At 43.2% G+C, this 25,925-nt stretch overlaps 1 protein-coding gene across 3 annotated transcripts; it reads left to right on the top strand.

Annotated features, from left to right (window-relative positions):
- Positions 1–306: 306 nt before the first annotated feature.
- On the top strand, positions 307–25,327 carry zgc:92140 (uncharacterized protein LOC447854 homolog). 3 transcript variants are annotated; one of them, XM_046390542.1, is made up of 7 exons: positions 307–578; positions 2,038–2,162; positions 11,899–12,028; positions 19,221–19,306; positions 20,603–20,670; positions 22,259–22,319; positions 23,767–25,327. In XM_046390542.1, exons 3-7 carry the CDS (start codon positions 11,938–11,940, stop codon positions 23,809–23,811), a joined length of 351 nt encoding a protein of 116 aa, XP_046246498.1. In that variant the 5' UTR covers positions 307–578; positions 2,038–2,162; positions 11,899–11,937; the 3' UTR covers positions 23,812–25,327. The 3 variants fall into 3 exon arrangements, with proteins under 3 accessions (XP_046246498.1, XP_046246496.1, XP_046246497.1); XM_046390540.1 differs by lacking the exon at positions 2,038–2,162 and having other exon boundaries at positions 315–578; XM_046390541.1 differs by lacking the exon at positions 307–578 and having other exon boundaries at positions 2,034–2,162.
- The last annotated feature ends 598 nt before the right edge of the window (positions 25,328–25,925 follow it).

Genomic DNA, 25,925 nt, shown 5'->3' with positions numbered 1-25,925 from the left:
CTAATTGATACGTTTAAGTAATAAATATTTCAGCTCAATATGATGTATTTGCCTCTGAAATGTAGTGTTTTACACGTTTGAAATATAAAACTGAAATACTCAAGTATTTGAAGTAACTGAGTATCAACAAAGGATTGTCTTATTATCTTACCTTAAAGCACATACAACAATTTACTTCGGTAAACGTAATTATCTACCATTACTGCATAAGTGGCATACATACAAACATAACGCACATTTGAAAGCACTGTTGTTTTGTTTCTTCAGATATTCCACCTCATTACGAACAATAAGTACCACAGACTGTCTCAGGGTGGATCGCTCTGATGACTGGGACCAACATAAGCCAGCAGCTGAGGTCCAGCAGTGATTGCTGAGTTGGTGGGGCACTCCTCAGCAAGATGGCTGCATTGCTGCGCGCAATAGTGGCATCCTGCTGAAATGACGCAAGCCACAGTTTACGTTCGGTCCTCGAGGCTCAGAGCTCTCCAGTCTCCATAGCGCAGATCCCGCCCGACACACAGCCGGAAGACCGACCGGTTATCTTCCAGTGGACCGAGCGGAACCGGTTCATCTGAGTAAGTACTGGTGTGAATTACTTGTTTAATCGTCTCCCAGAAGTGTCTTTTATCCCGTCAGTGAAAACCACGCTACTGCATGTGGTTTCCTTCTCTCTTTACTCCTCTCTTTTGTTGTTGTTTCCTGAATGTACCGTGATTGCCCGGCGCTTTCCTTCCTGCACACTGGGCTTCGCATCTGTCGATGTTTTGTTGTTTTTGGTGGTCGTGGTGCTCGCTGCAACACTAACTCAGCTTTATCTCCTTTCTAAAATTGTCGATAACAAAAAAAAAACCCACTCATGTGCTTGTAATTGAGATGTGTACATTTCACGGTTTTGGAGTGTGTGAGTGTACTCGCTTTGGGCAGCGCATTTCAAATTTTTCCACACATCCTGGTTGGTCGTGCCTGCCCGTCCTGCTGCTCCCTCTCTGCCTGCTGTAAGGCCGTTTGCTGGGGTGGGGGGAAGACTACGGTGGGAACACGGACCTGGGCTGGCGGAGGCTACAAGCCGTTAACCTTTGTGGAAATAATACTACTTTATGTGTACACACACGGAGAGCGTTTGCACTCCCACAACTCTGCCCCTGTAGGGAACAAAGCGCCCAGTGTCTTCTTGTAGCGCAGCTGGACACAGCTGTTGAGCCGAACTGCAGCTCAAGCCCCGGGGCAGAGCTCTGTGGCCGGCCCGGGGGCTACTACAACTACTGCTGCTGCTGCTGCACAGCCTGTGTGCCTCTCTTAGTATGATAAGAAAAAACCATTGCCTTCTGTTGACCACCACACATGACCATTAGGCTTTTCTGAAGACTGGCTTTGCTCATTACTGCTAGTGCAATACCTCAGAGGGAAGACAGCAGCTGCTGGGTGATATTAGGAAAGTCACTGCAGCCAGAATTAGATTTGATATACAGACTCATTTGCAGCTCATTAGCCCAAACTTAGCCAGAGTCAAGTTTAAAATTCATTCTTCCTCACTTCCTCAGTCACTGGGGGACTCAACAAGTTCCCTCTTTGCTGTGTTCAAATGTGCCATATGGCTATTAGTTACTGTAGATTTCCCGGCGTGATCAGCACCAGACTGTTACATCCATTTGGTGTCTGTGCAGCTGGTGTGAAAGTAGGTTGGCTTGTCCAGCGTTACATCGCATAACATCCTGTCACCAGCAGCTTACACTGGGGGTTATATAGGTTACGATCAAATACCAGCAATAGTGTAAGTGGATGTTGCAAGTCCCCCTCCCTGCTTGATTTATCTGTCTGTCTTCATCTTTCTGCCTCCATCTGCCTTTCTCTCCCTCCCTCCCTCACCAACCCCCATCCACTTGCTTATTACACACTGTCTGATGTGTGAGAGTTGTTGCTCACATATGTCTTATCGTTCCGGTGGCTAGCGAAAGATACTGAAACACAAGCGTCTCACTCCTCCTCCTCCTCCTCACTCCTCTCTCTTCCTCTCTGTCTGTTTGTCCAAGACAGGAAGACCTATTCTTAGTCCTCCTCTCTCTTCCTTGTCCCCTCCATCATCATCGCCATCATCTGCCTACCCAGTCCTGTCCACCTGTGGCCTCCTCACCTCTCGAGCTGATTAACCAGCAGATCAGGTGACTCTTTGGCTGGCTGTTTGGGTCATGACGAAACACCTGTGATGTCACCATGTGAGGAGGTGGAGGGTTTCCATAGTTACCAGGATGTCTTCACTGTGTGTGTGAGAGAGAGAGAGAGAGAGAGTGTGTGAGTAGGCGATGGGAGTTCCCATGACTGTCTCTTACATCCAGTTTGTTTGCTTTGCATGTATTGTGTTCTCTGCGTGGCAGTGCTTAGAGCTGTTAGGTGTGATGAAGCAATCTATATTGCAGTGCAGAAAGCACAAGGCCAGCACAACACGATCCTTCTAGTTTCTGTTTATCTGTCAGTTTGACTGAAGGGCTTGGCGGCAGATCGGTTCCGACTACATGGCTGAAAGCTCAAGCAAGCAAATGCTGCAGCATGAAATCCAGAAACTGCATCTTCATCTTCATTATGTGCTCTGTTGTTTCTGGTTTTTACATGTTTAGATATGTCTACCTGCATTGCAGTGGACGTGGAGATCTGTGGATGCGGGCTGTTCTCTGCCATTGGTGGTCTGCTGACTGCTTGCCTTTTGAGTGAACGGGGCTTGGGTGTGCAGCCTGCATGCATGCCTCTGAATGCTTGTCTCTGTCCCATGATAAAGCAGCTGTGTCTTTCTGACTATGTTTACAATATTTGCAGTTCAGAGTCCAATTGGAATGGGACACAGAAACAGAACTGATTTATCCCTTCATTTTTTTCTTCTCTTATCTCTTCTTCTCACTTCTGTGCTCACTCTGAAGTGCTGTGGGAATCTCTGTACAGTGTTTTCCCATTGGACAGAATGCATCTGGTTCCCATTGCCACCATATATGAAATCGTAGGATCTCTTCAGACCCGTTCCTGCAGAGATAATGACAGGTCTGCTGACGGACTGGTGTGAGAAAGAAGTGGAGTATTTGGCCTTCAATGAGAGCTTACATTCAATATTAGGACAGATGATGAAAGTGGAAAATAAATGAACTGTGCACGAACAGTACGCGAGTGCATTCCTTTTGGTGATAATTCATATGCAACATTTGTTTATTTCAGCAGGATGAGTCTTTCACTTTAGTGGAAATCGTGACATGCCAGAGCAGGAATTAAATATTTAGAGCTTCGGTTTTTCTCAATGCTTCCTCATTGATATGAATGGGAATATTCGCTATGACACAATATGGCTATTGGGTAGATAGTCGAATAACTAAATGTCCTCCAACAAGAGGAGATGCGTCATGATCTGGGCAGCAATTTCCTGCAGTAAACCCTGTTTTTATGATTTTTACATTTGCCAAGTTGTGATGCATACAAATACTCCAATAGTGATTTAAGCTTGCACAAGAGCTGTTAGCAGATGGAGAATTATACTGACCTCATGTATCGTGTAAGTTGTCTCTTGGACAGTTGATTAAAAACTGTTGAAAAGTCTATTGAATGAAAGGTTTCCTCGCTGTGGCTTGTGAGCCACTGTGCAGGACAATGGACAAGGAAAAGCAGTGGTTTGCACCTGAAAGAACAACGTTGTGGATATTATATCACACCAGCTGCTTTGAGCCATGAAACACAGGCTCATCTGCAGTGTGTCGGTGAAGGGCTCGAAACATGTGTTTCATTCACACGCAACTTGCATCCGAAAAGGCTTTGCCAATTATCTTCCAGCGTGCTCGCCAATTAGGCCGAGATTGATATTTATTTTCTTCAGCTGTGGTAATTTCTAATGAATATTAATGTTGATGTTCTTTTATTTTGCCAGTTGTGGGTTGGTTTGTTAGCAATTCAGATGGATTTGGAGGAGAAAACATAAACATGCTTGACCTTGTGCGGCTGCTGTGTTGGAGTAGACCTGCTCTGTCAGCCATGTGCAGCTGTCGGTTGGTAGCTGTGATGAGCAAGCACCTACTCACACATAGTAAACCTGAATGTATAAAAGCAATGATAACATAAACCACAATGCTGGACACCCCTAATAGGTGGGCAGTTAGCAGTCCTTTTTAGCTGGGACACGGAAATATGCCTTGTGTTTCATGTCAACACAGGAGAAAGTCACAGTTTCGTAAAAGCATTTCTGTAGCTACTTTTCCACCATTTCAGTCCTGCTCTTTACCCACCAGTCACCTCAGGCTCTGACGTGCTTTCACCTCAGGTACAACTGCAAGCAGCTGAACAGAGTAGTATTGGTGGGAATGAAACAGGCATGACTACTTTCTTTTTGCTCTTTCAGGGAATCTGTCTGGCTCTTGAGAAGCCAACGGTACAGACGACAGCCAGTAATAGGCCTCAGAGGAGACATTTTATCCCCAGCCTCCTCTGTAGTAGGTGGAACAATCCGTTTTTGTATGGTTTGTATGGTTCTACCTGCACCAAGATGTGGTCCAGTGCAGCTCAGATTTCAATTAGGCTACTGTGCAGGACTCTCGGGTTAGGCTACTCGTAGAAATCTGAAATCTTCTGGTCCTCCACTTTCGTTGTTTCACCCTTTTCTTATCCTGTCTAAAAGGACATGGTAAGGACTATGCATATCTTTCACTTTCAGCTCAGCTGGTTTTTATGAGTCTGGAGTAAAAACATCGGCCTCTTGCCAAAGTATATGTATGTAACAACTTGTCTAAAAGCTGCTTTTATTTCTTCACCAGCACATGCCTTAGCTATGCGTAATGCGTTGCTCATTGTCAGTCACACAGCCAGGCTATGGCTGCAGAACAGAGGAGCTCCTGTACATACTTATACCCGCCACCCCTTCCCATGCCCCATCCCTCCCTCTCTGACCACTTGTCACCCTAATTACAACAGTAAGAAAGAGGAAAAAGCTGTCGCTCGCACAACAACAGACAGAGGGAGAGAGGGACGGGGGGATGGAGACACACACTTTAAGCCACAGCACAAATCTTTACTGTCCACCAGTGTGTTGGCATAGCTTCCCAGGCTTGTCAGACTGATGGAGTGCTTGAACTGGGACAAGAGGAGAGGTGCAGCATTTGCTGCCTGGCTAGAGTAAATATTATGGCGCGTTGGCTCAGGAGTTGAGACTCTGCTCTGTCACAGAGAGAAGCAAAGACATACTGAACACAGTGCAGCACACAGCAGTGATGCTCCAAAAAAGTGTCGTGAAGCAACTTCAGGTTCGCCACTTAGATTTCTGCTTTTACTGTATGAGGAAACGTATTGTTAAATTTGATATTTGCTGTTGCGTGAGGGTTGGCTGATGTATGTGATAAATTTGTCGGCCATCGATGATGTTGCTATACTGTGACTTGACTGTATGCTGCATGCATTTTCACTTTCACGTAACATACATCATGATTCATGAGAACACCGACTCGAACGACAAAATTTATGTTGCCAAATCCTATGCTGCTCTCACTGCAAGGACAGTATTTTAGCTAATGTTTAAAATATAAGCACAAAACCCAGTCAATACAAACACTTTTATCAAGACATATTTTCAAGTGATTGTGGAAAAATTTTAGATGGGTATACTGAAATGTCGTAGAATGTAAGAAGATCATGACCAAACATTTCTAGATAAAAGAAGCAGTCGTTAATGTCTGTTTTTGTCAAATCCAGTTATACCTGAAAGATCAGGTGGTTCAGCACATTGTAAAAATCCTTTGATTTCGATATTGCCATAAACCAGTCCTGTCCATTGATTTGCACACTGAATATTGCCTAATAAATCCAGAGATAATAAAGTATATCTATCTCTGTGTTGTTGCTATGGTGCTATATGATCATATCACCCGACCCTGTGTTAATGGCAGAGGTGGTCACCAGTAAGAAGAGACAGCTTCCACTAACATCATATAAACATTATACATTTTATGAAATTAAAAATTAACTTCAAGTCTTATTTAATGAGTGTGTGTGACCTTTGTTCAGTCATCCACTAGTTAAACTGATCCTGAGATGAGCATGACACAGCATGATGAGGCTCTGTCACAGGTGGATACGCTGAGAGCCCTGTGGCTGAAGTCATCACCCCACCCCAACCCCCCCGCCACCCAGGCTTTCAAATCTCCTTTCTTAACAGGAAGCTGAATCACAGTAAGACGCTTCCGTTCCAGTAGCCCTATGATGGGAAATGATAAACGCAGAAGGAAATGTCAAATTCATGCAAAATAAAAAAAGAAACCTGTTGGACACACCTCCCATCATGTACTTCTACTACTCTTTCACCTCTGCTCAGCCAGTTTTTCAGGCTCTGTGGTCCCGTGCTCTGCCTCGGGCACAGCGCTGTGTTTGAGAAACCACCTTCACGCTGCACACTGCTCAGCCTGTGTGCGCTGTGTGTGTGTTTATGCAAGCATGTACACTCGCGTATCCCCACACAGTCTTTTTGAGTTCCTCCTTTGACAAACTGACTAGTAAAAAAGGCTTATTCACACGACTCAGAGTAGGTCATGTCCCACCTCCAGTTATGCAGGCAGAGGCAAGCCTGTGTGTTTGCCAGATCGCACTCAAGGGCTTGGTCCTTCGCCATGAGTTGAGGATTCCTTTTGGCCTTCGCATGCATTTAAGAGGAATGGAGCTGTTTGGCTTATATTATTGTTTTCACATATTATAGACTGCTCACGGACTAAAACACTTAGAGAAATTCCTCTGCCAAATCTGGTGTAGTTTTAGCCAGAAATGACTCAAGACCTGCAAGCTGACATCATGACATTATTTATATCTTTAAATAAGCATGCTTTTTTGCTTTGGCGAGCATGGCCGTGATGAACGTTGTGCATCTGGAGCGAGTAGCGTGAATACTGAGGTGGTTGTGTGCCAGTTGGTATTAAGAACTCTTATCCCCTTCAGACGATGTGGTGTTTATCAGATCATGTTGCCTCATCTCGTGTGCGTGAGTGTCTGAGCGAGAGATAGTTGGTCAGTGTGAGGGTCTTTAGCTGACTCCCCAGACTGAGCTTGCCCTATTGACACAGTTCAGCGTCTACAGGAGGCGAGCTCAGAGCAGCATGCAGTCCAGCTGTCCTGTGGGTTAAATCAACACTGTGCAACGCCCTGCTGTGGTCTTGCATGTGGCACTGAGCAACTCTTTGCGTTGGAGCTCAACACTGCCTCGCCGATGCTAAAAGTGTAGGCACTGATTTCAATGTACAGTGAAACAACATAAGAGTAAGAGGAGGCATGAAAGTGTTAAGTGTTGGTGCTGAAATATTCCTCAGACTTTTGTCTTCTTTATTGTATTGCTTTCTAGCCTTTTTAACACAAAGTTGTGTCTGTTTGGTGCATGCCTAAGAACTGTGAGCAGTCTAATAAAAAAAGTCATTTTCCTCTCTCTAACTGTTTTCAGGTGAAGAATTTTTAGAGGCTTGAAGAGGAAACACAAGATACTGATATACGATCCAAAATCAGAGAGAAGATAGAAAAATAAACACAGTGTTGTGACCCTTAAAGATGGGGACCTGTGCTTTATTGCTGCATTTGGGACAACCAAATCATCACGCTTTTGAAAATGAAACCAAGTATCATATGATGACAGACCTCCGGGTCCTTACCTTGTCTCATTTTTGTTTTTCAAAACACAAAATTTCTGACTTCTTGATGCGACTCATTGAATTTCAACACTTCGCTGATTTTTGTGCCATTGTGAAGCTTTGTCTCCTGCTTTATCACAAGCCCTGCGGTTATTTATTTAAAGGTGTATTTGGCTTTGTAATGATAGGTGGCCTACTAGCTGTAGCTTATATGTATAACCCAAGTAATAGCAGCTTGGCTTACAGATTCACACAGCCAAGCATTATCCCTGCACACAACAATAGCTCTGGGACTGCTCGGTCTATTTTTAGCCTGCTCCTACTCACAATTTGATGTTTCAATACACACAAATCAAAGCCCTTCAAACAGACGGTGCCCACACACTGGAGGCCCTTTGAAACTTAAAGTCTATCAAGGCTGCTCACATTTCTCAATGCACTTCCTTCAGTGGTTTCAGAAGGGAGTCTCTGTGATTTGCTAATCTCATATTCGCTTCAGTTCGAATAGCCCAGAGTTAAGAGAGGCCCGACTGTCCCCTCTTGTGTTCCGTCCTCCCCTCTCCTCCCCTTCTCTCTTCCCACAGTGGTTGACTGTGCTTCTTCTTTGTCTTTTTCTGTCTCTGGCTTTTGCCTCTCTGCTTCGCTATGCTGTGAATCCTCTGACAGGCAACACGCGCCCCCACGGCAGTGTTTCCGGGTACACGCCACGTCCTCCTCAGTGCAAAGTCCTCATTTAAGTGACTCCGTCAAGAGAAAGATTATGCCGAATTAGATTATTTTTGAAACTTTGTCACTACAGCGTCGTTGCGGCGACATGCCTGAGACTGCATTAAGACCATCCAGCTGTGTGTGTCTGTGTGGGTTTATGAGTGTGTGTGAGCCATAATTGAGTTGTTCCAGAGCATCAGTCGTAGTAAAAGGGTGCCCCAGGCCGCCTGGAAAGGGCTGATAAGCTGCTCTCGAGACCAGGACACGCACACACACAGCTCAGGCCACAGGTGACACAACCACACACATCCAAAGCTTTTGTGTGTGAGACTGTCTTGATTCTTGTTCCCTGGGTGCAGCCTCCTCTCACCTGCGGGCCCTTTGAGAATTTCGTGTGTAAGCTGTGCTCAGGCTCCTGAGATCAATGTCGTTTTACCTGGAGAGCTGAGAAAAAGATTCATTTATGAATTCCCTCATGCTGCACTGGATATACGCACATCTCACATCCACAGCAGGATTAAAGGATAGTTGTTGTTTTTTTTAAGTCTTTATTTTCACAGTTTTGGCTGTCAGTTATGACGTTGTACTCGTCACTTTTTCAAAAAATCCAAACTCCAACACCTCACTTGAGTGACAAGCTAGTAGGTGACGTCATATTTGACTGTGAAGCATTTGCATTTTGACGAAGATGTAGGGATCGGAGTACATTTTAAAAATGTTCCACCCTTACGCTATGGATTTTAAATTTGGGCGTATATTATAGAATGATGATCATTCTTTTGACATGTTTGAGTAGTAGCTTGAGTTTCAGATAACCTCACACAGGTGACTCCTGCTGAGATCTGTGAATGTGTCACAACAATGTGCTGTTGTGAAGTCCGACAGGGAAAGAGATGATCAGTCAGACAGATCCTGAACAAGCCAGCGGTTCATCCAGATTACAGTATCTAAATTCATTTTAGGGAAAGGTAAAACTGAGAGTGAACAACCACAACAACACACACTGTAGTCACAACCATCCATACAGTGAACCCCTACAGCACTGATCACACAATAAGCACTCCCTGCACACCTTTCGATTCGTGTTGTGTCCAGAGAGATGGAGGCTGGTCGCCCACAGCCTAAACACAGGAGTAAACACTGGCCTCCTGTCAACTTCAAACGATCCGACTGAAGAATGAAGAAGGGAGGGGAACGCACGCGGCACTCATTTGAAGCTCTGCACTCGTCTTTCTCTTTGGCCACTTCCTGTCCAACCTATTTTCCATCCTTTCCTTCACCCCTGACTCCAACCTACCTGCACTCTTTCTTTGTTTTTCTGTTCTTCTCTTCACCCCCAACACCCTTACACCCATGTTGCAGATTTCATTTTGATGATGGGTAATCGTTGGCTGTCTGGCTATCTGGCCATGCGTGCACTCGTGCGTGTTTGTGCGTGTGCAGTTTTGTTACTGGCAGCAGTCAGATGGGTTCTGTCAATGACAGCATATGGCATGTGTGAGTGACATGGAGACTATCTATAGTTTAATGTGTGTGGCAGTGCATGTGATTGACTGACTGTGACGTTCACAGCTTGGTGTCAGCTGTCCCTCTGAATGGCAGGGCTTTCTTTTCTTGTTTCTGAATGATAATTGTTAAGTTTATTTTAGTCTTGCCCTCATGATGTTAAGAGGGACCTGTTTAAGGACACTTCAGCAGGGCCGATTTAGGCCAACACAACATTTCAAAACAGTGTTGAAGCCAGAAGAGTGCACTCAGTAGAGTGCAGATCTCCACCAAGCAGTGATGTGCAGATTGGGTGGTGATAAAATTAACATAAAATTAATCAAATCAATAGCGGATGTGATGCAGTGGGTGAAATAATACATAATATACATAATTAATGAGGAAAATTATAATTACATTGCCTGTGCCATCCTCCCACAGAAGGAGCAATAAGTATTGGGTTGGAAGGGATGGACACCACAGATGTAGTAGTTCTGTGCATACTGCTTTTTGGAGTAGACTTGGAAGACACTTTGCATGCATGAACATGTATCCTGACGCTTGCTGTAGCATAGCAGACGTGTACGCCTGGTTACAAAGAATTGAAGTCCTGCAGACGTCTGCATGGAGCCCGGGGTTCATACAGTTAAATACAGTATTTTAGAGGTGTCTGCCTAATAAAGCCTGAGCTCTATCAGAACAGTCTGAAAACATTTGGAAGAAGCTAAACCTGCTGCAGTGATGTTACATTGTGCATGGGAACATTTTAAATTACTGGGAGCAGCCTCTCTAATCATCAAAACAAATTGTCAAATCGCTTTAATGCTGCACTGATCAAGACTTTATGTGAACAATGTTTCAAATGGCCAATTGTAATGTGAAGTGTGATGCTCGTAATGATGGACCCACAGAGACCTTTCAGTGTCTTTTAGCTCATTGTTTTGATTTTCAGGCCAGCAGATACCCTTTGGTTCACTTAACCAAAAAACTGTATACATCTCTGGTACCAAACAGCATACAAGCACTGTTAGAAGGCAGCTAGGGAAAACAGCTGAGATTTGAGATTTAGCATTTAGCAGCTAAAGAGCCAGTTATTTCCCTCAGGAGTTAATGGAGATTGGATGTGGATTAGGCGTTGGATGGGCAGAAACAAGATTCCAAGCGAATGCTAATGTTCCTCTGCTGAATGTGTAAATAAACTGTTAACATGTTTATCATATCAACTTTATAAGGTGATGTTTGGTCAGTGCTGTTTTAAGAGCTTGTTCTGCTTTATATTGTTGAAGAAATTCATTATATAAACATACCAAATCATTTCAGACAAAATGAAACAGGTCTGTTTAGCTCTGGCAGCCTTTGATGGGAATTAAACGTTCATTTTTGACATCTAAGAACAGTTAATTTATTAATCAGATTAGCTGTATATAATAAAATATATGGTTCTAACGTGAATATAATCAAAACACAAGGCGTGATTTATTTGCAGCTCTGCTTCAAACCAGACCATCTTGTTTATTTAGCCGCTGGGCTACCCCGCTGCTCCTGCCTTCCACATATAATTACAGTGGTTATGTTTAGCCCAAAACGAAACACTTATGAGGTAGAAGTAATAATCTGCAACATATTCAGAAAATACTCCATTTTCTATTGATGTATGATGACTCAGCCTGCCTTTGTGGCTCTGTGCACCAGCTGTGAGACAGACGCTACTGTGAGGTGGAAACCAATAATTTTGGGTTTCTTGCCTCAGAGTCATTTACAGGATATCCAAAATGTAGCTAAATGTATTGTTCCTAACAAATAAGTAAAAGCTTTAACAACCTGCTCTGAAATGTTGCTACTGTTCGCAACTGTAGCACTGACTGGATTTGCAGATCAAATATCAAAAGCTCTGTGATGCACTTTACATTGATCGACCCAGTTTGTTTGGAATAAAGAAGACGAGGTTAGCATGAGTGATGGTCACCATATCGGTACAAACAGTGCAGTGCACTCACAAGTCCTACCTACAAAGCACACTGTAAGAACAACAGAATAGCTTTGTTTTTCACTTTACTGTGTTTTTCTTATCCTCGGCCAGGTGAGAGTGCGATGAGGAGAGGTTTCAGAGTGTGAGGCCATGGGCTGCACCTCGGCCAAGCAGGTGTCGGCCGTGCCCAACGATGAGGAGGGACGCGGCAAGGCCTACAGCAACGGAGACCTCTTCACTGGTCAGTGCACACACACACACACACACACACACAGATACAGATGTCAATAAAAGCTTCACACAGGTCCGTTTCACTCTGTTAATTGCTCAGTGCAGACCCATTGCCCCATCTGCCCTCACAGTATATTCTCTTCTTTACAGCTCGTAGACCTCTGGCACAGTGTTAAGTTCCCCATTTCAGACAATAACTGTCAACACCATGGTTTTATTAGAGTCATCCGTGTTGACAGTTCATGTAAGAGAGGAAGTAACCAGTTAGTGAGACTGCAGTGTTGAACTGCGCTCGCTGTGTTGCGTACAGTATCCTTGACAGAGGGTGTGTGCAATCCTGTCCAAAAAATATAGTATAATTTTTAATCATATTTAATGGCAATCACAATCCATGATCTTTGGGGGGGGGGGTGTTGTAGACTATAGACAGAGTTAAAGTTCCTTATGAATTTATCCATTTGCACTGCACTCATTAAAATAGTTTTGCAGGGTTGTTCATTTATAAAATCAAACTGGGTCAGATTTTAACAACAGGAAATGTACCTTGCCTGACATTTTCAACCTACTTTTTATCTTTTTTAGCTATTGGTAACGACGTATTTTAAACAAATGCACATAAATGCAGTAAAAATGCAGGGCCATTCAGAGGTAACTCCTTCTTTTAACATAACATTATAGAACTACAGTGATAAGTTCTTTGAGTTCCCTGAGGATGGAAACCTCTCAGATTTATCTGTAAGGTGCAATTTGTAAGATATGACCAACAAGTTAAACAAGAGAAATAACGTTCTCAACAGAAAATGAAGAAACATGAGCACTGACATGAAAGATATATTGTGACAAATGTACTGAAGTTAGTATGCTAAAAAGTCACCAAAACCTTCTTGGTTTCTCTTTCAAAATCAACAACTCTGGTTTGGACCACTCGCAAACAGACATATGCAACCTGCAGGGGACACAAGAAGACACTGCTATCTTTTAAAGGGCTCATAATCTAATTGGGAAGTTGGGAATCACCAGACTGGTTGGACAGATGCTTACTCAGCAACAATTTTATTAACTGATTAGCTGTTTACTTTATTTCTCAAGCAAACATGCCAGAAAATTTGCTGCTATTCTGTTTTACATTATTTTAAACTTTTGACTTTTTTGACATTTGGTCTCACAAAATGTTATATTTGAAGACATCGCCTCAGGCTCTGGGAAGTTGTGCTGATGGTTTTTTTGTAATATTTCATTTGACATTTTATGTGGCTATAGATGTCCATTTATCGTAAGACAGGGTTTGTGGTTCGATCTCCAGCTCCTCCTCTCCACATGTCCAAGTGCCTCGAGCAAGACCTTAATGTCCCCTATAGCTCCTCGGGTGGAAAAAAATAACAACAACATTTGCCAAACATGATCAATTATTTATTTATTTATTTTTTTTGAGAAGTGATTAATTGAAAAAATAATCTGTAATGTGTGTAATTGTCACTTGCAGCTCAGGCTTTATTAATAGCTCACAGGCTGTTGTGCAATGAGGGACAGAAATGAGAGTGAAAGCCAGAGAAGGAGAGAGATGATGGGTGGTAGAGGGATTAACGGCGATTAAGAATTAGGAGCAACACTCTGGTATAACTGCACACGGGCGGATGGACGTGGCAGATGACGATCCACAGGAGGTCCGCTTTCCCTCCCTCCCTCCCTCCCTCCCTCCCTCTCTCTCTCTCTCTCTCTCTCTCTCTGTCTATCTGTCATCCCTCTCTTCCTCTGACCCTCCTCCCTCGCTCTTCTCCAGCCTCTCACCCTCTTTTTCGCGACCTCTCTCTGACTCGCTGCTCTTCCTCGTCGCTTGTGTTCTCTCTCTCCTGCACGTTCTCCTCATCCAGCCTCACACACCCTCCTCGTGATCTCTCTGCTCTCACATCTTGTCCCCCCCCCCCCCTTCGTCTTTTAAGGAGCAACAGAACGAGGCAGGAGATGAGAGGGAGAGATGGGAGGAGTGGAGTGTTTTCCTTGAGAGAGGAAGGGAGAATGACGTGCATTGACGTTGCTGCTGCTCTTCCTTTTTTTTTCCTCTCTCCTCAACTTCTCTGTCTCGGTTAGATCGCCTCTTCCCTTCCCCTTCTCAAGGCCTCGTTCTCCCCTTCCTCTTTCTCTCTTGTCTCTCTATTTTGGGTCTCTGGCGCCCCCCCCCCCTCTTCCTGCCTTCATCTACCAGTGTTTCTTCTTCCCAGCTCTTTTCCTCCCTTCTCTGGCACAACATTAGGTCAGAACCTTTTGTCCTTTCACCTCCCCTCCTCTTTCCTCCCTTCTCCTCCCACCCCCTCAATCTTATTTTCAGTTTGGTAATGGGAAATGCAGAGTACCAGACTACTGTTTGAGCTTGTCTGAAAGTGTCTGTGTGCGTGGAGGTGGAAGACGGAAGTGACCTGGATAGTGTGTATTAGACTCTCCACCCCCTTTTGTCTACATCTCATCTTCATCCCCTCTTATCTTTGTTTCCTCCTCATGTCCAGCTTTCTAACTTCTATTTACAATGTTTCATTCATTGCTGTATATCGTGAAATAATTTTTTTTAATTTTAACTTGTCGGCCTTTCCAGCCCCGACCAATTGCCTTACTGCATCTGGTCTGCTTCTCATGATCGAGGCAGAAAAGGCTTTTCGGTCCTGGTCGATTGGCCCAACTACACACATACATTTAACCCCAGTAGACTGTGTGTCAGTGCATGTCTATGCATTTGTGTTCATATATGTTTGCATATCAGTGCATTTAGTGTGGCAGCGAGTCCTCTTCTTGCTCACACTGATCCAGCTCCAACAGATTGTCTGCCAGTCACTCTGTCCTTGTGTGTATGTGTGTGTGTGTGTGTGTGTCCCAGATATTCTGGCTGCGTGCTCCGTCAGACTCCGGCCACTAACCCCCCCCCCACCCCTCTCTCTCGGTCTCTCTCGCACAATAACCGGAAAAGTCTGAGCTCCATTACACAAACACTGAAAGATGACGAGAGAAAATAGCAACACTCTCCACAACATCATGCTATTGATGTCTGCAGTAATCACAGTCAGAGGAGATGGGAGTAGAGATAGCGTTTGTAGTGCTGTGTGTGTGTGTTCAGAATTGCATATGTGCCACCCTAACATGCATACACAACATGGTGGTACTTCAATCATACTGTGAACTTTCTTTATTGGCCTGTTAAGTGGTTACTCAGTTCTTGGAAATATTATCACATACACAGTTGAACAAGAGCTGCTGTTCCTTTGGATGAATTTTCCGACACATTTCAGAGAATTATCTCTTCCTTAAAAAACACAAAACAGAACATAAATGTCAAACCAGACTAACAACAAATACATACAAATGCTGTACATTTCCTGAAATGGAGAAGCAAGCTGGTGACTGGAAGGTCGTCGGTCCAGTCCTCGGGCTGACACAATGAATAAGGCAGCAAAAGGTGAAACAGCCGCACTTGCACAACTCTCATTATCACTGCTGTAGTTCCCCTTAACAAGGCTGCTCAACTGCTCTAGTGAGGTTAACTGGGTTTGTGCAGGGCAGCTTCTGGGTGTGACTGTGGAACAGGGTGTTCCTGGAAAACACATTAATGCTTAGTGCATTAAATGTTGGTTAAATAAAGGTTAGATGTATGCACTGCATGCTGTGTGTTAAGATTCACAACCACTTTTCAACAACTTTTTAATGTTAAACGACATCCTGAACGCTAACAGAATAAGTTTGTGTATATTTTCAACTCGGTCACGTGTCTTGACCTGGTGTCAAGCATATCTGTAACTGTGTACTGGTCTTACAGGAATTGTTTCCTCTTTCACATAATCAGGAGAAGCTGTTTGTCTGATTCCTCGGGATATTTGTTGTGACTTTGGTTTGTGATTTGTGCGCCCTGAGCAGTATATGACATCTGTGGCTTGTTGAACGCGTCTACACGTGAAATCAAAAGCTCCTGTACGTCCTCTGTCCACGACCTAATCATTATTACAGCGTGGCCATAAGTCTTCACGATATCTACAGGATGCCTCTGGTGATAACTGACATATCGGGAAACCAATTTGTCAAACCATAGTCAACAAAATACAGTAACTCACTGAATCAGCAGCATTAGGCTAATGAGTAACTGCTGCTCCCTGGCCAAGAAAAATGGTTAGAGCTCCAACAATTAATCAATCATTTCAATAGAAAGAAAATTAGTTTTTGTTTTTGTTTTTTTGGGTTTTTTTTTTCATGCACAAAAATTCACTTTCAGCTCTGGAAAGTATTTTTCACATACTAACATTTTAGAAATTAAACAATTAATCAATTAATTATGAAAATAATCAGCAGATTAGTTGATAATGTAAATAATTGTTAGTTACAGCCCTGCTGATGGTGAAACGTCTGAGTGAATATTCTGCCAGTGGAACCAGAAGTCAGATTCTCAGTGAAGCTGATTATTTAAATATGTATTATAATTTTAGAGTTGTTGGTTGTTGTCTGAGGTCTTTGGCTCCCCTAAGGCCACATGCAGTATTGATTAATGACGCTTTATTTACATTTGGCACTACAGTAAGAGACAGAATACTTTAAAATGTCTTTTCTGATCAGCCTGTTCCTGCTTTTCATCATCTTATCGCCACCAGCTAAAGCCACAACATTTATGTCTGTGCAAAATCTTGAGCACACTATTCCAGGATTTCTTTCTTAGCGGATTCCCCTGTGAGGGGTATGATGCTGTGTGTGTGTGTGTGTGTGTGTGCACGTGTGTGTGTCAGAGATGAGACTTCATGCTCAGGTGTAAATGTCAGGGCCTGGCTGGGGACGGCCTGGAGCCAGAGTGAGGACACACAGCAGGAAGGACAGAGCGACATAGCCACAGGACAGATAGAGCTGTTACACACACACACACACACACACGCACACACACACACACAAAGCTATATAAATGACTCACACCCATGCAAGCACCACACTTGCATAAAATGACAAACATGCTGATTCAAAGACACAGCTGAAATAGAAACACACTCTGTGCGAGCGCGCACACACACACCCTTGTGCACACGCTGCGACTGTTGGTACCTTAAGGTCAGCGCAGAACTCCAGCCCCTAATCAGAGATGAGAAAGATGTCCACATCACCAAATCACAGCTTCTCAAAATAGTTCCCCCCTTTCATCTTCCTCTCTGTCTCTCCGTGACGGTTCCCCTCCCTCTCTCCCAAAGCGAGTCCAGCATCAGCGTGACGAAACACACTTGTCATTTCTTGTGACAATGACAGCCGCGCACACACACACACACACACGACTTACACAGCATGACCGTCTTTTTTCTTGCTCCTATATGAATTGAAGCGAAGTCTGTGATGTGTTGTGGTATGATGAGTGTTGATTGGTGTAAGCTGGGTCACTTTGATCTATCTATACTCATCACATTAAACTCAGTGACTATCCTGTAACAGGCACAGAACATTCAGCCTATTTAACCAGTCAGACTGCAGCTCAGCCAAATGATAAAAGCTCACAGTAGCAGCTGATTTTGCCCCCTCCTATTCACCTGAATCCACCTTAAGGTACAGATTATGTGAGATTGCTAGCTCGAAATTTATTTGGATGGCCCCAGAAATAGGCAAGAGAGCAGAGGAAATGCCTCTTAATTCTGTTTCCTGCTGCAGCAGCGTACGTGTTGCATGTTTACACAGCAGATCTTAGTTCGGAGAGCCTGTGTAGTGTTATAAAACCTGTAAGTGTCGGCATGTTCAGACAGGAGCTGCTTCGCTCTGAAATGTTTACATTCCTAAGACAAACAGAACAGCACAAAAGTAGTCGGCATTTGTTTCTTCTCTCTCGCTCAAATCTGCCCGCTTCCACTCTTCTTTTTTCTTTCTCCCAGACTCTCTTCTAAATGATGACGGTGACACGTGTACGATGTGTACACAGGAGATCTCTCTCTCTCTCTCTCTCTCTCTCACACTCACACACACACACACACACACACACACACACAGGTGATCCAGGTGTGAGGTGGATTGTGTGCAATTGAGCAGAGGGAGGAATGAACCCTTCAGCTGGGTACAAAGTGACACACTCAGACACATGGGCAGACAGACAGAGAGACAGACTTCTGATAGAAAGAGGGCAAAATACAAGGAGTGTAACAGATAAGGTTGAGAGGTGGGAGTGTGTGAGTGTGTATCTGAGCTGCTTTATCAGTTAAAGGTCCAACATCCAGGTAGCCAGCAGAAATGCCAGCGTGCTTGTATTGTTTTGCTCAAGGTTATATGGGGTTTGGTCTTTCTTGAAGGTGCTCTTTGTAGAGTTTTTATACTTCATATCATACTTAGGCTGGACAACATGATCTTAAATATGTATCACAGTTTTCACAATAAATTTTATAACTTTAAATGTAAAAAAAACTTTTTATCTATCAGTACGTGATATTTCATTTGTCATGACTCTTGCTTGTTTTTGTCCTGATAGCTACAGTTGGACATCCTGGACCTCCGGAGTGGACTGTGGGCTGATTAATTTGTTCCACGTCACGAGTTGATGTATTTACTTTAATCACATTTTGTTCAAGCAGCATATTGAAACCTGCATAGCACAGTTAACTGATCACATTCAGTTTACTGCCGTGGTTCCCTAGTTTCACAGTGACGCACAGTGTGGAGTTGGCGGCTGCCGTGCCGTTTAGCGGACGTGTTGGCGTTCACGCCGCTGAGCTCATCTTAACTGTCTAAGCTGCCCATGTAGCCGAGAAGCTGTTCAGCTGATCTTTAATCCCCTTCAGCCTTCTCCTTCTTATCAGTTCTTTTTTGTCTCCTCTCTTCGCATGCACATGTATTCATTCTCGTTATGTCTGTGCTTTCTTTTTCCTGAGTTGAGTTGCCGCAGCCAAACTGGAAAGGAACTCGTGTACACCTCAGCTTTCACATCCATTCTCTAAAACACTCTGTCAGGTTGTAGTTATCAGATTGTCTTGGATGAATCATCACTGTTATCGATGGTACAGTCACTAATAATGATGGCTTAATGCAGTGAGAATACAGTGAAGCTGACATGACGTAGGTCAATGATTTTAGCTTTTTTAGATCAGATTGACCAGGATGAATGAGAGGAATCTGGTCAGTGTTTCTTCATGTTGTTTATGTCTCTCCAGCGTTTCTCTCCCTACTTTAATCAAGCCCTTCTCTCTCTCTGTCTCTCTGAACTGCTCTCCCCTCAGATGAATACAAGATGAAGGGAGTGGAGGAGGTGAAGTACATGAGAGGGGATGAAAACCGGGTGAATGCACGCAACCAGGAGAACCTGGTGAGACACACACACACACACGCACACACACTAACCCATCCACTGACAGCCTGTCATGCACACAGACCTTTTCCTGACAGTTTATCAGCTCAAGCGAACAAGCTCATGTTTGTGTCCGAAGGCAGCTCCGTCAGCTTCACACATATACACTTACTGTCTCTTGCACACAGACAGAAACGCACAAGGAGGTGCCTCACACACAGGTAGAAACAACATGCAGGCGTATGTGGAATGTGGAGGCTCATCGCTTGGTTGGTTTCACTTCCTCCTGCACAACCTGTGGTCTTAAACAGAGGAAAGAAATGCTGTAGTGTTTCTGAAAAAGTTAGTTTGTGCCAATAACTAAATAAATAACCTCCAGTTTAGAAAGCTTGTATGTCTTTCTCAACACAATAAATGACTGAAAAGTTGTTGTAGTCTAGAATGAAAGCTTATTCAGGTCAGTCTGCCTGGCGTCCTTGCAAGCAGTGAAGCAATAACCAGTGGAACTGTAAATCCTGATTGAAAAGCTGAAGCGGTCTCACACTGACACTAATTTGTATTACCCCAGCTCGAATGCTGGCCTTATCACAGGCTACAACCCCAAGGGGAAGCACCTCTTAGCCTGTGAAACTTGAAGCCACAGCGACACAAGTAATTTTCACATGAAGAAATCAGATAACATGCTGCTTGAGTTATGCTCCCTTAAAGTCTGCAGATTTGTGTTTTCCTAAGATTGCTTGGTCAAAGACAAGGCTTCGGTCATTTTATTGCAAAGGTCTTGACACCATTTCCTGTCGCAGAGAGCTGCATAAATCATCTGAATGGCTGTCATCTTGCTTCATAATGGAAGACCCCAGTCACACAGTCAGGTCAACCTCCTGTACAGCCACTACATGTTGTCAGATCAGTATGTGTTTCCGACTGCTTGTCATTACTGTAGGCGTTTCCTGTCAGGGAGGATCTCGCACACAAGCACAGCGAGTGGTGAAAGTTGCAGGTTACAGTGTTTTTAGTTGAATCACTGCAATGTTTTACTGTCGCAGGAAACTGGAGAGAAAGCTTGCAAAAACATGGAAAGGAACTCACGCAATTTGATCAGAGTTGATACAACAGTTTTATTTAGAGCCACATACATTATGTCAGTACCCGATGTCTGTCGTGCAGTGTCAGCTGGGTGAGGACATAATTTGATAATGCAGGTTTGATGTGTGCTTTCAGTGGTGTGGCTGTCTGCTGATATGAGTTGTTTGTTTTTTTCCTGTTTTATCAGTGGATAATGAAGACTAATGGAGTGTGTGTGTGTGTGTGTTTCAGGAGAAGAGTAACGTGCAGTACAGGGGCAAACAGCAGAAAGAGGTCGCTGCAGCAAACATCAAGTCCAAGTAAGTGCAGTATGCAGTGTACTGTAAATATCTTGTGGATTTTGTATAAAAAAATATATGATGTGTGTTATAAACAAGTCTGATTACTTTCATCCCAAAAATATTGTTGAAGGTTCAGTTGACCCAAATTCTAAAAAAAATGATCAAAGATTGACACACCCCTCCCTCTCTGCCTTCATCCCTGACAGTGGTGATTAACTGTACTGTATGTGTCGTATTCACAGCATTGAAAAGTTCCATTAAAAAAATTAAACAGCAGCACATCTTTTTTTAGGGACAATGTTACAGTTACACCATATAGACAAAAATATTCAGACCAATCTCTTTATGGGGCTGCTGTTCAGGGGCTGGGCGCAGTCCCTGACTTCCAGTGAAGGGAGATCTTAATGCTTCGGCATACCAAGACTCGTTGGACAATACTGTGCTTCCAGCTTTGTGTCAACAGTTTGGGGAAGGCCCTTTTCTATTCCAGCATGACTCTGCCCCAGTGCACAAAGCAAAGTCCATAAAGACATGGTTGGATGAGTTTGGTGTGGAAGAACTTGACTGGCCCACACAGAGTCCTGACCTCAACCCCATCAAACGCCTTCGGGATGAACTGGAACAGAGATTGTGAGCCAGACACTGATGACACTGATGGTCCAACATCGGTGTCCAAAATCAGTGTCAGACCTCACAAATGCTCTACTGCATGAATGAGCAAAAATTCCCACAGAAACACTCCAGAAGACACTTCCCAGAAGATTGGAAACTATTGTAGCTGCAAAGTTTATTTAGAATGCGATGTCATTAAAGTCCCTACTGGTGTAATGGCCAGGTGCCACAATACTTCTGTCTATATAGTGCACTAATTTGCAAACCTCACTGTAACGGTAATTTACAGGCTTGAAAACTGATGTTCCATCTCAGCCATTAAGCTGAGATGCACTTAAAATGCTCAGAAAAATTGGTATTGAACATTAATAATTTCGTGGCAACTGGACAGACCTCATCTGCTGATGATACAATGGAAAGATCCAAAACAGTGACTGATGGACCTTGTGGTGAGATTGTTTTGCCAGCTCACTGTGGAAATATTACTTCCACAGAAAATAATTCCGACGAAAACTAACTGATCTCTGATTAATTGTGATCTGTTGTAATTTGGCGGAACTGACCCTTTAACAAACAGTTTTGTCCAGCGTCCATTAAATATAACTTAGAATCAGTGTGTTAATATTATGATGTGTGAAGTAAGTGATATTTTGAGTCTGGTTTTTGTAATGCTGCCACTTGAACAACCTCAGAGACTTTGTATGTGTTGTTGGTGGCTGCAGAGTATTTTGCCTTTGGATGAGAGACTGGCTTAATACTTAAAATAATTATTTATGTTCCTCACAGCCTCACAACCCTGAATTTCTCACACAGCTCTGAACATTGTGTGTGCGTGTGTACTGGTTTGTTTGTGCTGTGTGTGTGTGTGTGGGGGGGGGGGGGGGGGGGGGGTTGTAATGGAAAATTCTCATGATGTATTTGTTGCCTCCCCTCTCCTCCTTGTCTCCATCCTCCAACTTCCTCTCCCCCTCCTTTTTGCTTCGGTCTCCCTCAGTATTCACACGTCAGAGAGCCAGCAGGAATTTTTCAGGATGCTGGATGAGAAGATTGAGAAGGTGAGGGGGTGTGTGTGTGTGTGAGTGAGTGAGTGAGTGACAGAAAGATTTGTTTATATGTATATATATATATATATATATATATATATATATATATATATATATATACATATATATATATATATATACATGTAGAGAGAGAGAACGAGAGGCACACAAACATTTAAAGAAACAGCTCTGTCTTAACATTTAAAGAGACAGGCAGTATGTACAACATCCATCAGTCCACATTGTCATTCTGCTGAGGAGTTCAACACTCAGCTCCTCATGTGTGAGGGGGAGGAACAGGTCATCACTGCACTGATAAGCACTTACTCCTCCTAGTCTGCCACTTGAATAACACCAGTTGTTTTTGACTGTAGATGAGGTTGCCCAGTGAACTGGCAGTGGGTAACGGCAGCATTCAACTGCGGTGTTTTCATCAGTGATGAGAGGAGCATTCAGGTTCTATTGTATCAGTGAATGTTGCACTATCACAGTGTGGAAATATTCAGGCACACATGCAAGTTCAAGTCCTGCAAGTTTTGCTGAACTTATTATTATCTGGAGCGTTTCTTTTGGTTTTTACATTCCACAACTTCTTCATCACTCTCACAGCTCTCATCAGTCGCACGGGCATCATTTCTGGGTAAAAAAAACTACCTGCCCAGGACAAAACGGCAAAGTCGGGAGCTAAGTCATGAAACTCTTTAAGTAGCGGTTAAAGAGTCAGATATTTTCCTTAGGAGTTGATGGAGACCAAAAACAGAGCTAAAAGGAGAGCGATTATGAGACTTATCCACATATTTGCCAGAAACATGACTTAAAATGATTTGGCAACTGCTTGCCAACACACCACGTCAGCTTTAGGAGGTGATAGAAGTCCACTTTTGCGTAGCTGTCCATTTTTATTAACATTACAGACACATGTGTTTGCAACAATTTAATGTTGTGGCTGATTGAGATGGAGCTGATCAGTTTTATAAACTGTTGAGTAGTTAAACGTAATAAACATTCAGTTTGCAAGATTGTCATATTTTTTGTGTGTTAAATCTAAATCTCAGACAGTCCTGGTATGCTAACAGCTTTTTAAATTATCAATACATCTGCCTTTTTTTGAATATTGAGTAATTGTTTGCGCCACAAAATATCAGAAACTTGTAAACCAAGCCTTGTAAATTTACTTCTTTTGGCCAATAAACAAAATAAAATATATTCAATTTCCAAACACATTGTATATGTCATTTTGCTTGAAAAACAATGAATTAGTTATCCAAACGGATGCAGATTGCTACAGCACCTCAACGTAGTAGTACTTACGTGGTTGCTGTGTGCAGTCAGTTCAGAGTCATTTAAAACAGGTTATTTCTAAGTACACTTAAATGGAGAAAATAGAAAAAAATTTCTACAGTGGAAAAATGTGAAAATGAAGCACATTTTATATTCTCTCTAATCTCTATCTTCTCAGGGGCGAGACTACTGTTCAGAGGGGGAAGAAGAAGATGGGACATAGCACAGAGGCCCCCAGAGATACCCCCGACCTCACGGTGTGTGTGTGTGTGTGTGTGTGAGAGTAAATGTGTACATGAGTGCTCACGTGTGCCTGAGAGAGAGTTGAATCAGTGTTTGACCATTGGGGCGTCAATGTGAAGGGACACTGTATGTGTTGGTTTGAGCATATGTGTATTTTTGAATGTATGGCAAAGATAGTATTTTAATCAAAAGTGGAAAAGTGGGGGATACGTGTGCGTGTCCGTGTGAGTGTGAATGAGAGAGAGAATGGAATAAAGAACACTTTCTTCAGAGACTACAGCCCTCCTCTCTTAGCGCCTCACCCCTTCAGGCCCCCTGAGCGGACAGACAAAGGTGGCGCAGTGATGAAGGGACAGACAGATGAAAGGAGGGAGAGATGGAGGAGGACGTGATGACGGATGGGCACATGTTGCCGTGAACAGGGGAAAAGGACTCGCCACAGTCGGGTCAAGCAGAGTAATTTCCTCGAGCAGCTCCTCATCCCTCCATCTGTCCATCCAAATCTGTCCCTGCTGAATGCTTAACCCCTGTGATGGGACAAAAGGAACTCTCAAACATCGAGGCCCGGAAAGGACAAATGTCTGAGAGACACACGAGTGGTGAAGGAGGAGGGAAACCCTAGGAGGAAAAGATAGTGAAGGCAGAGGAGTTACGTAACGCCACAGGATCCACACTGAACTTTTTTGGCCTGCCTCTCTACAGCCATGAGGGACTCAGAGAATGGGTGAGAGAAGATGGAGAAGAAATATTGAGAAATTTGTGATATTTTAATAAGAGAGAATAGGGAGCGAGCTGGTGATTTAGAAATTCTAAACTCCTCCTGCCTTCTGAAGTCAAGGACCTTTTTTTTGTTTTTTAATTCTGTTCTGCAGCCACTCATTTAGTTATTTTTTTTTCTTTTTCCAGCGTTCTTTTATTCAATTTGTTTTTACTCTTGGCTTCGTTCTTAGTGCATAATCATCATTCTCCTTATCATCATCACCGCAGCAGGCAGACTGAAGCTGCATCTGTGTCTCAACCCAATCTATCCTCCTTCATATACCATCACACTACAGACCTTCATACACACACGCACATATACATGGAGTCTTTTATTGTACATATGGTGACACACTCTCATCCCAACACACAGTATATATGTACATATATACAACACATACACGCATACACACATTGTTGTATTCCTTTCGTTTCACCAGCAGACTGTCATGCGCATTAATCAGACGTATTCTGTAAAGCTCTAGTTCTGCTTTGGTTCAGTGTTTGCGCACACACACACGCACACACACACACACACACACACACACACACACACATACACACACACACCTGGGCACTAAAGGAGCAAACCAAGCTGAGCTCAAGCAGAGGATGCATGGTTGCCATGTAGACACAGACCTGATCACATCTTCTGTTTTCATCTTTACTGGATACTTCCTGTTGTATTATTTTGAATACTTTTTTTCTATTAAAAATAAAAACAAAGAAGCTCTTAATGTGTTTGGCATCTTGTGTACGTGTGTTGCTATAAGCTGAGTAATGGAACGCTGTCATGCTGGCAGCGCAGTGTGAGTGTGAAGTCGGTCTATTTTCCTGAGGTCATGCTGCTTAAGCCATGCAGTCTGAGCAAATTTACTCAAAACTGACAAGTCTACGTTATGCCACCTGCTGGCTCGATCTCAGTACTGCAGTCTACTAGGCGATAATTCCTGTAAACCAAGTTGTATTTCACCCGTAATTAAAGACATAATTCAACATCATGTGTTCACTTATGTGTGCATGAGGGATATTTGAATTTACTATCTTTTTCTTCCTGGGTACATCTTAGGTGTAAAAAATTAACAAGTAAAAACAAGTCTTATGAAAGATCCAGTTCAGCACTGTGGGGAAAACACTTACAGCCCGTTTTTTATTTCTAATTTTTGAATTTCATTAAACTCTGGGAGATGAATGTCTTCCAAATGACATGACTTAAACAGATTCAAACTCTGCTGTCAGGAAAAGGCAAGTTTAGCTTCTTTCAAACACAGGCAAACATCAAATGTTATGTAAATGAGACAGTTGGTTCAGTTTGATGATTTAATGTGTCTTCTC

The sequence above is a fragment of the Scatophagus argus genome, chromosome 6 (genome assembly GCF_020382885.2).
Source record: "Scatophagus argus isolate fScaArg1 chromosome 6, fScaArg1.pri, whole genome shotgun sequence".
In the NCBI taxonomy this organism is placed as follows: domain Eukaryota; kingdom Metazoa; phylum Chordata; class Actinopteri; family Scatophagidae; genus Scatophagus; species Scatophagus argus.
This window is presented reverse-complemented; position numbering and strand designations above follow the sequence as displayed.